At 38.3% G+C, this 19169-nt stretch overlaps 1 protein-coding gene and 1 long non-coding RNA gene across 2 annotated transcripts; one reads left to right on the top strand and one right to left on the bottom strand.

The window, feature by feature from the left end:
* Positions 1 to 1488: 1488 nt before the first annotated feature.
* Positions 1489 to 5939, bottom strand: LOC110805973 (uncharacterized). Its single transcript, XR_002538176.2, has 4 exons — positions 5640 to 5939; positions 5313 to 5392; positions 2772 to 3157; positions 1489 to 1505 (listed from the first exon to the last, which is right to left on the bottom strand). It is a non-coding gene; the product is annotated as an uncharacterized lncRNA (long non-coding RNA).
* Positions 5940 to 8258: 2319 nt separating this feature from the next.
* LOC110805970 (uncharacterized) lies at positions 8259 to 8960 on the top strand. Its single transcript, XM_022011603.1, has one exon. It carries the CDS (start codon positions 8259 to 8261, stop codon positions 8958 to 8960), a length of 702 nt encoding a protein of 233 aa, XP_021867295.1.
* The last annotated feature ends 10209 nt before the right edge of the window (positions 8961 to 19169 follow it).

The following is a 19169-nucleotide window of genomic DNA, read 5'->3' as shown; positions in this document are numbered from 1 at the left end:
TGTAAACTTGCTTAATGATTATATCTTCAATGTAGTGTCTGACATGGATCAATTACTTGCTTATATTCCACGTTGCTTAGTTTATCCAACTCAGGATCCCCTTAACTTAGCATTATCCCTCTAAGGATCTCGGAACCTATTATGCAACATAACTTAACCAATTGTCAGGAGTTTGCTTTGTCATCATCAAAACTTTAGGGTCAACAATTGCACACAGCAACAATCGAACACCAGTACACCACACTCCCTGTAGACCTGACTGCAGCACCTGGACTCCCGATAGAACAGCCTGCACACATCAGGAGCACAACCCACATCCTGCAACAGCAAGAAGCAGCACCTGCAGAAACGGTAGTGCAACACACCTGCAGAAACGGCAGTGCAGCCGCAGGCCAAACAAGACAGAAACACGCAACCAAAATGGTAAATAAGTAAGTGCAGTATTAAAAGGAATTCCATAATGGTAAATGACTTGTGATCAGCCTTTTACATTAACTGATTTGCCAAAATTGGAGTTTCTTTTGACCTGACCCTCAAGCCTGATGCAACTGTAAGCTTGTTTGGTACCAAAGCCATATTCCTGTAGCGATCTCGTTTTTCCATCACGTATCTAACAACAGGATATTACAATACAAGAGATCGAACTTGCTGGAGAAAATGCTTTGGAGAGATATGATGCAAGTGCGTTTGGGCAGGTTTTAGCAACCAGCAAGTCACACTCACGAAGTGAATTGAGTGCTTTTACATATATATTTAATGATGAACAAAAGGTTGTTTGAAGGAGATAATTGGAGGCATTTGGTAGAGTTTGTAAAGAGCATGTCTAAAGGTGGTCAAAACCAAAGACTCTCATCGAGTGACTTAAGCGGGAAGGACCTATATGTAGGATTCTTAAAAGAGAAGAGCATTCAGAAAAAATGAGCATGTTCTTGTATAAAATGTAAGCACTGCTGTAACAATGAATACATGCATATTTTAAGGCAGCCTCGAGATAAATAAGTGTTAAGACACATTCCTTAATCAATTCTAGCTTTCTTAGTTAACAAAAGATCAGGTTGTGCTAGGAGGAAAACCTCATCACTAATCTCCCTACCCGGACACTAGAATCTGACTGATAACTCAAAATCATCCTATTGGAAGTACCAACAACCAAGTATCTTAAAAATCAAACAGACATTCTCATCGAGCCAATTTACAACCAGCAAAATGTAATTGCTTTTCTGTTTATCAAACTGATTAAACAATTAAGGGGTTGCTCCTAAGATCAGGCTTCCATACAGCACTTTTAAGATAAGTTAATTTGTCTGACAATTAATCATGTCCACTATGTAGCAACATGAGTAACATCATTAAACTAGGATCACCATATATAAATCAAAATTCGATGAAAAACAATAAAAAGACACGTACCTACTCAAGATTGTATTTCCGCACAAGATTTCTTGATTTCTTGAAACAATAAAAAAACACGTACCTGCTCAAGATTATATTTCCGCATCACAGACCTTCAAAAGAATTTAAGTAAGGTAAGTAACAGTCTCTCCCACGATGTAAAAATAATAAATTAAGAAAGTCCAGATTGGTTATTATACCAATTGTAATAAGCACCGAAAATATGAACTTGATATAATTCATTACTCTGCATAAGTTAGAGGGTTCCGTTTATATTTTTGGTGGATTAAGGATTTGGAGATATAGGCAACTTCCCCCCTTTGATGTTATTTTATGGTATGCAAAATAAGAGGACAACCGGAACATTTTCAGTTAACATCCTATTGTCCTGGATTTAATTTATTACTGAAATCCAAGACTTGGTTCTGTGGTACTTGTTAGTTGCTACTCTAGAGTCTAGACCAGTAGACCTAAATAATTTGAACAAAACTGTAATTAAAAGTTTCTGTTGAGACAAGCTTCAGAAACAGAACGTTCCATGGAAATGAAAATTTAAGAAGAGACTATGGTTAGGGAATTTTCATCTAAAAAGAACTCCATCTGGTCTGAGACGGAGATAAATTATCTATCTAACACCTGTAAGAAATACCAGATAATCAAATATATTATGTTTAAGAATCTTAAGCAATGAAAAATGTGCTAGATAGATAATAGGCATTATAGATAAAGGAGTGAGTTTGATAGTTAATTTTATCTTTTAGTGTTGCATTTCTTTGCAGTTTTGCTTGCAGACTTTCTTGCGAATGTATAAATTGGGGAAGTGTTTCCAAGTATAAGTGAGACTACAGCGGCCATTCATTGCAGAAGATTCCAGAATCATATCAGTGGGATAATTGTCTATTGTGTCTTATCCTGGGAAAGTGGGAAGGCTAGCTTTTCTGTGATCTCTTCTCACTCGATACACAGAGTTAACAGCTCATTGTAATTTCTTCTAATTAGGTAGCTAAACTTGGGATTTGTTTCTCTCAGTCTAGTCTCAGATCCTATTCCTTAAACCAAACAGCATCATTACTGATTCCTCACTCTCTATATTCTTCTCTCAGTTTCTTCTCTTTGAGTTTTTAGAATTAGCAAAGGGCAGTCAGAAGTGTACATCTGAATAAAGGAAATTGCTTCATCGTGTGGCACACAGATCAATGCCTTCTGATTTCTCATCAATTTAAGTTTATAGGAAAATATGTTAATGCTATGGCATCAATGTTGAATTGTAGTTAAATGCTGAAATCATGAACACTACTCAAATGACATGTTCTATTCTGTTCTATTTCGTAAAGTTTAGTTTTAAAAAGTTAAACAGAAACTAGAATTCGAGATCATACCTTAATCCCGAGAGAGATGTTGTAGGTGTGTATCACTCTACAACCTTGCCCTTTTTGTCCACCAAAAACTTCTCATAATTCCAGTTGACCAAGTCACCAAAAACCCCCCAGCACTGAACTTGAGGAACTGTAAACTATGTCTGTATTTGGACCATTCATGTCCAGTTGTTGCAGTCAGTAGCAGTAGCGGCCATGGTGTTAGTAAATAGGAAAGTATGGTTCTCTAAGTTGGTGATTTCACTAAGTTGGTGATTTCACTAACGTATCACTCTAAAAAATGGGGTACTCAGCTTTGAATCTTGTACACACAAAATTCTTAATCTCGGGAATTGAGCCAGGTACTTTGCCTCCAAATTGATTGAGCAAGAATGCTAGAATCTTAAATCCTGCACATGGAAAACGGTTATCATCTCATTTTTCAGTCTGCAAAAAACAGAGAAGAAGATCTTAAGAATATTAAACCAATAAAGACTACTTGTTTCCAAAAATGTCACTTCGATAAAATTAGAAAACAAGCTTGTTTTGAGAAGAATCCCAAAAGAAACCAGAGTACTAAAGAGACTATTGAATATGTTTACTCTAGATTACTCTGCTATAAGTACACATGACATCATATAGCACTAATAGATTCATGAGGCTACACAAAAGAATACTCAGATGATTCTCGGCATTGCCCAAAGGTTTGGGAAAATAAGAACTGAACACAATAATAACTAAAAGCCCAACTAACCCTGAGTTTTATACTTCTCATACAGTTGTGAGCAAGGTTGTCAGTTCCGAATAGTTTTATGATTTCTTGATTCAACTTCTTTCACTTCTCTGATTTCCCTTTCTAGTTGGTGTGATATATTTGCCAGATTTCATAGTGTACATAGTCCAATTAATATTAAAATCTTCATGTTCAAAAATATTAAAATAGATTAGCGTTTTTCTAGGGTCAATCAGACAACTAAAAGTGACAAAACCTCTACCATGTAAATTGAAGTATTGAACAATTAACTCAACAAATCATTTGATGTCATAACATTAACAAACTCAGGAAACCATCCAAAAACTCCATTATCCCAACAAATAAGTCAATAGGAAACCATCTAACCGAGTCGATATCATGAATCAGATTTGGATATAGCTTTCCTCATCCTATCTGCAACCTAATTTCATATATTGAAATCCGAATTTTGAACAAACTGTAAGCAATGTTTACTTGTCAAGAGCTTTAGTTTTTGAAACTAAAGTTATGTGTGATATTTGAACAACCAATTCTGTAGTTGGACTAATGCATGACGTAGTCTCCTGAGATATAGAATGCTTTAAGATCAGTTTAGTCATTGTAATATGTACACACAGGCACGCAACATAGGGTCTTAGAAAAGGGATGATTGATAGTGTACATAATCCAAGTAATATCATTTTGACATATATCAGGGTTTTGTTCGATGATCTTGCCCGAGGTCATTACAATTATATTGATACCTTTAGTGAGGTTTCCGTCTTAGGCAGGTTTAGGGTCAAATGTATGGAGCCATAGTGATATATATAAAATAGGTTATTTTGTGAAAAATGCAGAGTGTGGTGGTTTCATCAGACACTTGATCCTAAATGGTGGATGAGTTGTCACATATTCGCATCAAATAGGAATTAAAGAGTGAGACATTTAATAATTTAGATGATACCCGGGGTTTTTATGTAATAACCTAGGAAAGTCTCAGTTGCTTTTGCAATTTTCTGAGAAGAGAACACCTTCAAACTTTAACAGCCTAGTGTCCTTACCTTTTTTGCTTTCTATTAAGTAGTCAAAATACTCAACACTCAACCTAAATAGTTGATGATAACAAGGCCTAAACGAATTAGGTATCAAAATAAACGCAAATAGAACACAACATATCACATTTCTGCAACGTCATACTCATTCAATCTGAAATCGATGCTAGTTTACCAGCCTAGCCATTACACTGCAAATGAATATTCCAGTTGGATATCAAAAAGTAGTTAAATTTTGTACTTAAAGTTTACTAGCGAACATTAAAGATTGTGCAGATTAAAGTTTTTGTGCTCCTAGACGTAACTTTTGTTTATTCTCTTCTCACAATGAAATGTATGACTTATTTTTCTTAGCTTGATATCATTGTAGTACCGTGTGCATTCCTCTCTTGTTCACAAATCTTCTTTACACCATATGGGCAAGTGGTTTAAAAGGGAACTGCTAATTTCCCATTCTTGACTATCATTTGTAAAATTTAGACTATAAAACTTTCTTGTAAACCATTTTTCGCGACCAATAGGATTTGACATTATGCTTATATGTAGAGTTAATAAAATTTAAACCCAACAAATGAAATCAATAAAACTCAATTAAACCATGAGAATTTCAATTAATTCTATACCATAATTGCATCTGAAAAGACAACTTAGATGAGCATTTTCATTTTGTTCTTGATTTCTGTTGTTTCAATCAAAACCGCACATGGACATCATTCAAATGAAAATATTAAAATTGCAAATTCAATGATGTAGAAATCAATAAAAAACATAGACTTGTACCTCAGAGATTAACACAATGAATCGGATGTCACACCAATGGTACACATCCATTTCCATCGTCCCTTAATAACAAAGCAAACCTAATTAACAATACCCAATAATCCATAAATCAGTAATTTGAAGACTATAGAGAGGGATTTCACAAAAACAGTGGCTTACCTAGTGTTAAATTGATGGAATGTTAAATTTTAGCAGGGGATTTATCTATAAATTTCAACAAATTAACATACATTCCACCGAAAGAATGTTTTAGGGAAATTACAGAAAGCTAAATTCAAAAGACGAAATTTGAATAAAACATATCGAAACTGATAATTGAAATCTTACCTATCCATATTCCTTGAGCCGCCAATTCAGCCAAATAGAAACGTAAATCCCAATTACACAAAGTTGTACCCAGAATATTGAAGAACCGAAAGAAGATAGATAGAGAAATAGAGGGAGGATAATACAAACTGCAAAGGAAAACGAATTTGTAGATGAACGAACTTGCAAATCCGTTGAGAAATGGCGATTTCCATTTCTCAGCAGATGAAGGCGATGATGGCGATGAAGGAGATGAAGGCGGTTAGTGAGAACTGAGAAGTGAGAACTGAACCCATGTTAGGGTTTACCAAGGCGATTTTTCTTTCCCCCGAATATGGAATCAAGGAAAGGAAATTTTGGTATTTACTACCTTAAAAATACACCACTTTTGTATTTACTACCTTATGAAATTTTTATTTTAAATTACTACCTTAAAGTTCCAATTTTTTCTCATTTACTACCACTTTACAGTTTTCTCATTTTAAAACTGGGATATTTCTTTCGTTTCTTAACCGTTTAAAGTGATTCAAAGTTCATTATTTTCCTTTTTCTATAAGGATTTAATTGAGAACGACATTTCAAAATAATTCGTTTGGTGATTCATAAATATTTTAAAGTTTTAAAGATAATATTTAATATGTTTAACCTTTTACAAAATGTTAAAAGCAAGATCCCTATGGAATCGTTACACATAAACGAGAAGAATGGGCTTTGAATCACTTAAAATGATTAAGAAACGAATGAGATATGTCAATTTTAAAATGAGAAAACCGTAAAGTGGTAGTGATTGCAAAAAAAATCATACTTTAAGGTAGTAATTTATAATAAAAATTTCATAAGGTAGTAAATACAAAAGTGGTGTATTTTTAAGGTAGTAAATACCAAAAAATCCTCAAGGAAAATGGGAAACCCGCTTCCATTTTTAAGACCACGTGCTAAACATGTGACATTCTCGGCGGTTTTACAAGTCGAGAAATTTTCAGACGAAGAATACCGTCGAGAAATAACACGAACCAAAATTTTACGCTGACAATGTTCCACAGCGTCGAGGCTAAACCGTCGAGATATCACGCATTTTGTAGTAGTGAACTATTCATTAACGGAGGGATTACACACTTTTTTTTTACCCAAAGTAAAAGCAATTGTGTTTTAAAAAAAATTTACGAGTGCAAATTACATACTCTATTCGTAATGCGAAATACTTGCTAATTTGACATGTTTTTTTAAAAAAATGTAACGCTTTCTATGTGATAGTTTTTACCCCATACAAAATAATCAATTTAGAGTGCATTTTATACAACTTATTTGACTTGAACTTATCTAAACTTATTAGAACTTATTTAAATTTATCTAAACTATTATTAAAACTGATCAAATTTGGTTGACCTGATTAAACTGACAAAACCTTATAATATAAACATTCTATAATGAAGTTTGAAATAGGGTGAACTAAACATAACCTAACCTTATTTCTTCATATAGTACGTCAAAGAAGAGGAACTTAATTGACACGAATTTCCATGCAAACATATGAATAATTGTACGGGAAGCCCTACCGGCAAGCCGATAGGACATCCCTTAACAGCTATGACAAATGCACAATCGCAAAAGACACACCAAACCTGTAGTCGGTAGGGCTCTCACAGATCCCAGTCGGCATTGCACTGACATTATCCATCACCCAGATCCGAAAGAGAGGATCCGGAACCAACAGGTAATAACCCGGATCCTCCGTACAAGTAACTCGTCTATATATATGGACCCCCATCAATGCCAAAGGTACGCAATCCAACCCCAATCATTCCTACTAGCATTTATTACAGAGATATCAGCATAATCTGACTTAAGCATCGGAGGGGTTATTCTAGGATCACCCCCGAGGCAAGTTAACAATTTTACTGTGCAGGACACAGTCAGCATCTACAGTCGGAGAGACAAGTCAACCCCTTCCCGTTCCAAGCCCTCAACCGGAACAATTGGGGCTAGAAGGAGGGGACCCCCACTTGTAAACAGAAACCACAGCAGACACACACAAAAAAAAAAAGAAAAGAAAAAAAGAATGGAAGGTACACAGTCGGATTCGTATAAGAAAACCAAGAATCAGGCCTCAAAAACAACCCCGCATAGCACACAGACGGCGAAAACAATAACCCCCCCAGAAATCCACACTATTTTTAACAGACCTAATCATAACACCAATCGATGCCCAGCCCACCCCCCACTAAGGAAGCCAGTCGGTAGTATGTAAAACCACGACTGTGGCACACAACAAAAGCAATGAAACACCTCTACACGTCCTAGGGTACCCAGTGGAGGACGACGACTCAGAAGAAGAGCCCGAGAGCCCAGCAAGAAACACTACTCAAATGCCGTCTGAACTCACAAACCAGTTCTCGGGGAACAATTGGCCACAGCAAAAGCGGTGATGGTCGCGCTGTCGGCCTTGAAACCAGGAAGAAAAACAAATACAGAGCCCGCACCCCCAACCATGAAAATCATAAACCAGGCAACGGAAACACCAGTCGGCACAAAGAGGAAGAGACTACCGATAAGAACTTGTTCGGAGAGCAGATCATAGAACAGCACGAACAACACCCCAACGCACACCAGGCGATTGCTCTGCGCAGTCGGCCAGAAAATATGGTCATCGAGGAGACAAGAGAAGCACCTCAAAGATATGCGCCGCGCCGTTACACCATCCAACCTGCAAACTCACCCCTGTGCGCGGACATTCTGGAAGAACCAATGGAGAAATTGAAGTTCCCACTCTGCAAGTACGACGGATCCACAGATCCGGAGGTGCACTGCAACACGTTCGAACAACATATGATGCTGTATACAGATTCCGATGCCATGTGGTGCAAGGTGTTTCCTTCTACACTCCTGGGAGTGGCGTCCGGGTGGTATAAGGGATTGCCAAAAGGGTCAGTGTACAATTACCGGCAATTGGAAGCAGAGTTCATGCTCCGGTTTATCAATCGGCAGCAGAGAAAGAAAACGTCAGGAGAACTAATGGCAGTCACCCAAAGGAGCGGAGAGTCCTTGAGAGATTACCTTACCAGATTCAACAACGAGTCTACCAGCATACCAAACTTGCAACAAGAAATAGCCGTAGTGGCCCTGATGAGAGGAATGAACCACTGCGAGTTCAAAAAATATTTGGGAAGGAAATCCTTCACGGATCTGGGAAGCGCACTGGTGAAGGCCCATGAATACATTAAAAGCGACGAACTGATGACAATCCCAAACCATTATCAGTCGGCACCGACTAGAAATGTCGCACCTAGGCCGGCTCAGCAGACACAACAACAACAAAGTAGGGGATTCAGGAAGGATGATTAGAGGAGAGACCTCCGAGGGAGGGATCACCAGAAACAGTACAACGCCTACCCCACTTTCCATGAGTACACCCCACTGAATGCCCCAAGAGCCGCAATCTACAACGTCAACAAAAAATGAAAATTGGAAAAGGCCTCCACCAATGAGCGACAAACCCAGACCACAGTCGAAGTACTGTGCGTTCCATGACGACTGTGGGCACTACACGGAAGAGTGCAGAGATTTGAAAGATAACATCGAGGATATGATTAGGAGAGGCTACCTGACACAATATAAAGCCCGGTAGGGCAACAATAACCAACAGAATAACAGCCGGCAGAGCAATAACCCAAATAACAGGTTACCAGCCACATAAACACCACTCAGGATAGAGCAAAAGGCACCAGAAACCAGCCGCAGCGGAGAGGCTAGAAATAACGGCCAGAAAGGGCCGACAGTATGGGTCATATCCGGCGGACCATGCCATGGAGGAACAATCAGTGGGGAAGGCAGGAGCCTGGGCGAGCACCGCCACCTGATAAACTATCATAGCGCCAGAAAATGGCCATCACCCCCAGTCATGCCAAACATCTCGTTCACCACGGCAGACTGTCGCGGGATCATATACCCCCACGACGACACATTGGTTTTGGGCCCCGAAATAGAAAATTTTCCAGTAAAAAGAATACTGGTGGATGGGGGGAGTTCAGCGAACATTATCTTCTGGGAAGCCTTCATTCAGCTGAAAATAGATGAGAAGGAGCTCATGAGAGTCAACTACCCGATAATAGGATTCTCCGGGGCCACTGTCTTTCCAGAGGGAAGCATCAGGCTACTGGTACAAATCGGAGAAGGTAGGGCCGCAAGAGACCTAATGGTAGACTTCTTGGTAATCAAAGTGCCAGCTGCGTACAACGTCATCGTGGGTCGGCCATTCATCCACGACGCACAGGCAGTAGTATCGACGTACCATTTAACCATGATATACATGTCAATTTCGAGAAGGCAGAGAGAATCCGAGGCAGTCAAGAGTCAGCAAGATCATGCTACTTGACGGCATTAAAAACACCAGGCCGACTGGCCCCATCTATGAATATAACAAGGGAGGCAGCAACGAAAAGACCTGCAAAATCAGAAGGGGAACAATCTTTGTTTCCCAAGAAGGAGAAAAGGCAGAAACAGGAGGCACCCAAAGTCGAAAGTATCGAGAAGGGGGCTACCTTACCCAGGCTAGAGGCTGGAGGAGAAGTGGAGGAAATTGAGCTGGTGGAAGGAGAACAAGGCAGAACAGTGAAGATAGGAACCGACATTGACCCAGAATTGCGGGTGAACATGATCGGTCTGTTACGAGAACACGCTGATGTGTTTGCATTTTCTGCAGAAGAAATGCTAGGTATAAGCCCGGATGTCGAGCACCGACTGAACGTCGACAGATCAATAAGGCCGGTAAAGCAAAAGAAAAGAAACTTCTCAACTGAAAAAAATCAAGCAATACAGGAAGAGGTAGAAAAGCTACTAGCAGCGGGGTTTATTGAACTATGCGACTACCCGGAGTGGTTGGCCAACTTCGTGATGGTTAAGAAATCCAACGGCTCGTGGAGAATGTGTGTAGATTTCACAAATCTGAACAGAGTGTAGGGGAATACAGTTAAACATAATAACATGTGCGGAACAATCCCCAAAGCCAGGAAACATGTATAAAGCACAGATTAAGCAAACTTACATTCGAAGCGTGTTTTCCACAATAATCTGTCAACGAACACGAACAAAGAACTCCACTTGTCGTTCCTCTACTTGGTTCACCGACACGATCAGATCCGTCTTGATAATCGTAGCTTAGAAAATCATTTAAGAGTTTGTGCTTTTGGGAAGAACACATCCATGGATGCTAGAGAGAATTAGGGTTTCTCTCTCCTCCTTAGGGTTTGATGTGTAAACTGATTTTTGCATTAGGTTATTGGAAAACGTGAGTTGGAATAATATTATAACCCTTAGGTTATAATATCAACCGGCCAAGGCACATAGGCCATGCGCCAGCCAGCCACGTCCGTGCAAGCCCAAACGCGCACAGCCACACAGGCGCTGGGCCTTGGGCCGCGCTGTGTGCGCTGCTGCTGCTGTACCTCGCATGCGCGCGTGCGCTCAGCCAAGGCTTGGGCCTTGCGCGCTGGCTCGCTGCTACGCCCAGTGGGCCTTGCGTGCTTGCGCGCCTTGGCTCGTTGGGCTGGCAGCGTTGCCCCTTTCCGTATCCGCGATTAATATATTTCCGATATATTATTTATCGTTTCGTGTACGACGAATCACCGTCGTACGATACGATTTATTCGTTTCGCCTAGCTTACGAATATTCGCGATACGATATACGATTCCGATGCAAGGTCGTATCATATAATACGTTTTCCAACTAATTCCCGAAAAGCTATTAAATGAATTTCCGATTCATTTAATCCGGTGATCTGTTACGTGTCATTGGTGTGACCTTGTAGGTTCAGTCAAGAGTAAGTTGTGAGTTCAATATCCATTAGAACTCACTGATCGGAAGCATTGCTCCAGCTAGCTGTTCCGATCACTTGATCTCACTGAATTAATTGTTCGCAATTAATCTGAACCTTGGTATTAGACTTAATGCACCTTGGGTGAAGGACATATTTCCTTCAATCTCCCACTTGTCGTTCAGACAAGTGTGCATCCACATTCCTTTATCACTTAGTGTTACTTACTGAACATAAGGTAAGATCCAAGCCATCCTTATTAGGTCCAGAAGTGTTTCTCGGATTACAGAGTTCAACTGTCAAACTTTTGCAGAAGGTTAAGCCTAACCATTCTGAGCACGGCCATGCATTTTACAGTATCTAACTCTCCGAGAGGCCTTGTTACACAACAACACCATATCCTATCAAAGATAGGAGGACAATCCATTCTTGAAATCTATGAATACTCACTTTGATTCATAGCACGCCCAATAACTGCTTTTATAGCCTCCTTTTACAGTGCGACGTTTAGCTAGTATCAAAGCGAACTAATTCTCAAACGAGCAGACATAATCGCTCATGTTCCGAGGAACGGTTTCTAATCACCATTAATGAGAACTACCTATGACATAACTTTAATCTCTTAAAGTGTTCTCATGGTCAATCCGATACAAGATCCAATAAGTATCTATGCAAAAGATTCTGACATCCAGTCACTCTAGTTCAAGAAACAGAACTAAGTAATCTACTTGCAATCTAATCTTCATTAGTTATTGGTCGTCCACCTTTCAATGACCCGGATTAGGGATCCTTTGTGACTTCAATATTCAAGTTCACTTATGGGTGTTTCTTTGTCAAAGAATCCATCTTGACATCCCATTTGAATGATTTGAATCACATGGACTTATCATTTAATACTAAACCAAGATTAAATGAACTATGAAATATAATTTCATAAATGATAAATGTTTAAACCAAATGCTTACCAATTTGTGGGCCTCTAACCCAAAATCAAGCATTTAATGTTTTACAGATATAGGCCTTTCACCCAATACTTAAAACATTCATGGAACTCAAACTTGATTCCATATCTGCATATGAATGTTGTGTATCATTCAATGTAGAGGTTTAGTTTATCATACTTTGCTATCCTTAGCATCTTTTCAATCGAAAGCCTTTCGATGTAAGATGAAAAGATCTTTGAATATGTTTCTAGAATGATCTAGTCTTTCTTTGCTGTTTAAAATGATAATCATATCTAAAATAGAAAATCATCCAGGTAGCAGACCTGTGATCAACCTGAGTTCATTGGAGAACTCCCACTAAAAAAAATTCCCTTTCATTGCTTCTTAGGCAACAATGAATTCATTTCAATTATGTAGAATTTCAAATGATGCCATCCTTTTGGAATACTCCAACCAGTTCACAGAGATACATCTTTCAACTGAGAACTTGGAAACTAATCATTGATTCAGTTTCCCATGCATCACATATGGTTTAGAACCTATGTAACCACCTTTTAATCACGATACCCAATTGCCCGTGTATGTTTGTGGTTTGCCTAACAACAAGATTCAACTTTTGCTTAGGCAAATGCATGTAGCATCAAAACTTTAGTTATCTTCACTTCCTCTTATCAAGTGCTCATCCTGCATCTCCAAATGTATTGGATGTTCTTGATACTATTCCAATGATCTTTGATCCAGATCAATAGAGATTGGTATAAACTCGTCACGATCCAATGTTCACGAGTTATCTTGGCGATCTGTATATCACATTATACATGATTGATTGTAATGCAAAAACCATTCGCATTTTAAAATCCATCCATGTAACTTTTAGCTTCATTCTGTTTCAAGAAACACTGAATCTTGCTAAAATCTTGGCATTGCCATGTGATATAAGGTGAAGGAACCTCTTCAAGGTCCTTCATGCTTAACTTTAGTGATAACAGCCTAGCTTTATACTTAGTTAAAGCATTCATAACTTAGACTTACTCATATGGGTTGAGAGTCTCTTTTGAGTCTCTCCATTGTGTTTGATTTAGTAATTACTTTTACAGAATCCAAACAACGCTTTAGATCCTATCCAATAGATCTTTAACCCAATATGTTCTAAGTTTCGCCATGGTTCTAATATTGAAAAATACTTTCAAATCTAACCATTTAGAATTTGAATGTCATTTTCAATACAGAGATATGTATCTCATATATAGAACCAATAAACTCGACTTGGCTCCCACTAAACTCCTCATCTATAAGATGATCCATATTTTCATGAAGCTATGATTTCTCAATAGCCTTTTAGACAAATATGGTCTAATTCCCACTTGCATGCTTTAATCTATGAATAGATTTCTTAAGCTTGCTCTTTTATCTAGCATCCAAAACTTTTACATTGTGTGATGCACACAATTCCTTTCTCCAAGTCCAATTAAGTAAGGTGTTTCGTTTTCCAATTGCCATATTGCCATATGCAATGATTGCTAGATTTATCCAAAATGTTTCAAGCATTCCGACTTGGTGAAAAAGATTTCAACATTATCAACGCCGTGAAGTTATTTACCATCTTTAACCACCAATCTAGCTTCTCTTTTGTATGAGTACACAATATCATCTCTGTATGTTTTGAAAACATGTTTGCAACCAATGGGAGTAAACCCTTTATGCAAATCAACGTTGTATGTTTAGAAAACATGTTTGCAACCAATGGGAGTGAACCCGTTATGCAAATCAACGTTCTATGTTTAGAAAACATGTTTGCAACTAATGGGAGTGAACCCTTTATGCAAATCAACCAAATCATAGATTTGATTCTTCAAGATGAAGGTACTTTGGATGAAATGGCCTCAAACCATTTTGTATGGCCTCGAACCATACTTTATGTTTCTGATGGACTCAAACCATACTTGGGAATTTTTAATTCGTCGTAGCTAACCTGTAAGTCGTACGTTTTTGAAGCACTTTCCAAAGTCTTCATAGTTTTCATTCCTCAAGATATCTATGTATCTATCTTGGTTGAATTCTATTCCTTATACGATTTACCTAGGTATTGAACATCAAACGTTAGTGTCTATAAAGACATTACTCAAGTCCTTTGAGTATTAGGATTCTCTTGAAGCACTTCTAAAGTCTTCCTGAAGCTCTTCCAAAGGCTTCTAAGTACGGTGCTTTTCCAAAGACTCCTAAGTATCCTACATTTGTTTGTTGCTTGACTCGAAGTCCATTCGAGGTCATTTTTCTCCCACTTGCCTTTTTTGGAAATATGATGGTTTCCTAAAAGACATTATCTTAAGCAACAACCATATGTTCTCAGATTTGTGGTAGAATCAATACCTTTTATTTCTATGAGTCGCTCATAAAGAAACATATATCTATCCTTGAGTTTGTTTGATGTAAACACTAACTCCCACTGGGTTTGACAACCCTAGATATATTTGTACTGAAAAGATGTACTGAACCGAAGTTCAATCCTTATGGCATCTTATCCTTAGCTTTGACAACTTTGTTTAGTGGGAAAGTCACTTGAGAGTAGCATTTAGAAACTATATAGGAAAATAGTCGTGATTATCGTTAATCGAAATAGATTCCGATTTCTCCATTTGGACATACCATATTCTTATGGAGCTTCGATTGTTATAATGCCATATAAACAATCTTGATAATTTCTCTTGGCTCATGCAAACATCACCTTGACCCAGCCTAGATGTTCCAAAATTCTTGCCAAGTTGATTTTATACCCTTTTGTGAATTGCATTAAAGCATTTCACATATTTCACTTTGAGTAAATATAGCCATATTTTCTCAAATTCTTGTAAAATAGGTAGGTCATAAAATCCATCTTTGGCCCATGATCTTCATTGTCTAGAAACTTCTAACAATAGTTGTAATACCCCGAATTTTTAAAACTTAATTAATTATGCTTAATTGTTTTTATTTAGCTTAAAATCGTTTTTAATTCTAATTTCGAACTCATTTTCAATTAACGAAGTTTTATTCCACTTGAATTTTTAAACCGATTTATTATTATTTTTCAGATTTTATAATTTCAAATTTACGAGCTTAAGCTACTTTTTAAATCATTTCGTAAATTATTTCGAATTTTTAATAATCCGGAACATTCTTAATTTATTCGAAAACTAAATTTATTTTATATTATCGATATTTTATAAAGAATTATTTCAAAACTTTTTTTAATTAAGAATTCCTATTTCTCTCTCAATTTCTAAATATAACAATGGAAATTTCAGAAATTTGCCTAATTTTGTGAAATGACCGAAATACCCCTAAGAAACACAATTTCCATTTCTCTTCTCTTCCTTCTCTTCACGTACAAGAATGAAGAAATTTCTTCATTCCTCTCTTCCCACATTTCAGTCCTTGTTCATGCCTTGCTCCCCAAGCACTCCAGCTTCTCTTTCACTGTACTTAGAACTATAAATTAAAGCAACAATCTGCCCCAATTCTTCATACAATCAACTCCAATTTCAATAACCAAACCAATTTCAAATTCAATTCAGTTGAAACCACCACCACCGGCAGTAACTGCCGCCACCAGAAACCACCATCAAACACCACCCCATATTCACTCGACCACCACAATCACCACCGCACACCCACCATACTTCCCTACTCCCTCTCCTCCTCCGTCGCAGCTCCGCAACGCCCCTCCCCCGCCTTCCTCTTTTCGTCCCCCTGCTGCACCACCTCAACCACACCACCACTTCCCAGCCACCGCAACACCCCCGAATAAATCTCCTCCCTCAAAATACCCGGTGAACCACCCTTCCTCGCCGGAGTCATCCCGGAAAATTGTTAGGTTATGATACATATGATATTACATAAATCATGCGGAAACAACCATTAACCCAGGAATACATATTATTTACACATAATCATATAGCATAATTTAGATGCATACTCTTTGTTGCGTGCCCTCCCTAGCTGCGCCCGAACCGAACAAGAACAAGTCTTTAGGACTCCAAGTGTCGTCCCTCCGTAGATAGTCCACAGCACGTCCGGATCCGCCTTAAGATTGACCAACTAGAATCGCCGTTAAGGTACTAGAATTTTCGGCACTTTTGAGCAAGATGTGTGATTGAATTTTTCTCTCAAAAACTCACTTTGAATACTTTGAAACTCGTTATAAATTGTGAACCCAGGCCACATATTTATAGGGGTATGGAAAGGGAATTGGAATCCTATTCAGATACAAATTAATTAAACCTAGAATCCTACAAGAACTCTAATTAATTAATTTATCTAATAGAATTAGGAATTTAATCATTCACCGAACTCTGCATGTTTTAGGAATCGTGCATGAACACAAACACTTACGCACACACACACACGGCAGCCACGATGGGCCGCCCATGCGCGTGCGTGCGAGCAGCAGCCCACGCAGCGAGGCCTACGCGAGCTACAAGCCCACGTAGCTCCTGCGCGCGCTGCGCGCGCTGTGCGCGCTGCCTCGGCCTGCTGGGCCTGGCCTTGCGCTGGGCCTGGCGTGGCCTTGGCTGTTCGTGTGGCGCGCTTGGCTTGCTGGGCGATGGCCTGGCTTCGTGCTGGGCCCTCGTCCGGCAGGCCTCGTCCGATGCTTATTCGTACGATACGCTTCCGATTAAATTTCCGATTCCGGAATTCATTTCCGATACGAACAATATTTAATATTTCCGATTCCGGAATTAATTTCCGTTTCGAACAAATATTTAATATTTCCGTTTCCGGAATTATTTTCCGATTCCGATAATATTTCCGATTCTGACAATATTTCCGTTTCCGGCAATATTTCCGATTCTGGCAATATTTCCATTTCCGATAATATTTTCCGATACGTACCATTTTTCCGTTTCCGGCAACATCTACGACTTGGATAATATTTATATTTCCGATACGATCCATATTTCCGTTTCCGGTAATATCATCGTTTCCGGAGTATTCATTTCTTGCCTGTGACGATCTCAGCTCCCACTGAAACCAAGATCCGTCGATTCCGAATATTCATAGATGGAGTATTTAATGCCATTAAATACTTGATCCGTTTACGTACTATTTATGTGACCCTACGGGTTCAGTCAAGAGTAAGCTGTGGATTAATATCATTAATTCCACTTGAACTGAAGCGGCCTCTAGCTAGGCATTCAGCTCACTTGATCTCACTGAATTATTAACTTGTTAATTAATACTGAACCGCATTTATTAGACTTATCATAGAATGCATACTTGGACCAAGGGCATTATTTCCTTCAAAAATAACCCCCTCCCCTGTTTCTCTCCCCTGTTTTCGCTCCTGTTCATGCTTTTTCCCTTCCTTTCTCTCGTGTTCCGCCACCGAGAACCACCACCGTCGCCACCTTGCGCGGTTCCTCGCAGCTGCACCGCACAGACGAGTCACCACCTCCCTTTCTCCTCCTCCCCTGTTCCTTCGTGCCCCTGCTTCGTTCGTGCCCTGCTCCCCTGCTTCTGTTTCCAATTACCCAGGAACAAAGTTCCACTCACTCCATTGGTCAGCCCATTATAAAGAGTTGGCCCAATTTATTTGAGTAAGTTGTACCCATCATCTATTTTTTTCAGAAATTTTCACTCATAATAAAAAAAAACTGACGTTTTAGAAAAGAAAATAATGCCTTTAAATTATTGATTTTAAGAAAATAAGTTATTAGCTTCACTTAAATTTTTTAAAATAAAACTTAAATAATGTTTTCGTTAATTTATGAAATTCAAGTAATATATTTCCTGAAAATCGATTTATGAAATTATAATTTTATTAAATTCGTTATTTATAAATTCACTACTTATAAAATTTATTATTTATAAAATGTCGATTTTAATTTATTTATCGTTTTAGTACTAATTCAATAATTTAATATTTTGAAAGAATCGAACTCGGAACTCAGGACGAACGATTCATCGAACAGGAAGTATAAATTACGGTTGAGGTAACATCTATTGCTAACACCCACAATCCCCTTATGAAATGTGTTTTGATGAGATTATGAAATATGTTTATAATGATATGTTTTTATTGGATTGTGGGATATGAAATGTGTTTATAAAGTATGTTTTATGATGATTATATTCAAGCATGTTTATGTATGATTTTATAAGAACGATGTCTATGAGTTAATAATAAGATACGAAACATGATAAATACAAGTGTAACCGGTTCTGGCAGTTAGTGGGGTTACTATTTCTAGGTCGTGCACGTACCGCCGTACCGCGGGACACCCAACAAGGGAGAGTGCTCCTTGAGGGTTACCGCAAGCTAAAAGAGAAACTATTTAGGTACGGGCGTATGTTCAACAAGGGAGAGTGCTCCTTGAGGACTATCGCAAGGTGGGAGACGTCCCGCAAGGCTAATTTGTCAGTTACCAAGTAAAATGAAGGTTTTATGAAAGATAATGGGAACTATTAAAGTTTCAAGTTATAAATGATGTTTTATAATGCATTTATGAAAATGTTTTACTATGTTCTATTCTCCCTGATTGCAAAGTAAATAAAATGAATTGAAATGAGTTTACGCTGTTAGGGTAGTATGTTACTGGGCCTCGGCTCACGATGTTGCTTTTGTTTTAGGTACGAGGAAGATCATGGGATGCCTTAGAGTGAGGATGCAACCATCAAATTCACGATCGATGTTTAGTAAAGATAACTATGTCTCACTAGTAATAATGGATGTATTAATTAAACTCTAGTTTAATTCTAAGAATTGAGTTAGATTTTAATGTTAACGTTAATCAACGTTAGGATTAGTTATTAAAGAT

This window comes from Spinacia oleracea, chromosome 2 (assembly GCF_020520425.1).
Source record: "Spinacia oleracea cultivar Varoflay chromosome 2, BTI_SOV_V1, whole genome shotgun sequence".
NCBI lineage: Eukaryota > Viridiplantae > Streptophyta > Magnoliopsida > Caryophyllales > Amaranthaceae > Spinacia > Spinacia oleracea.
Note: the sequence above shows the minus strand (reverse complement) of the source record. Positions and strands in the feature narration are given on the sequence as shown.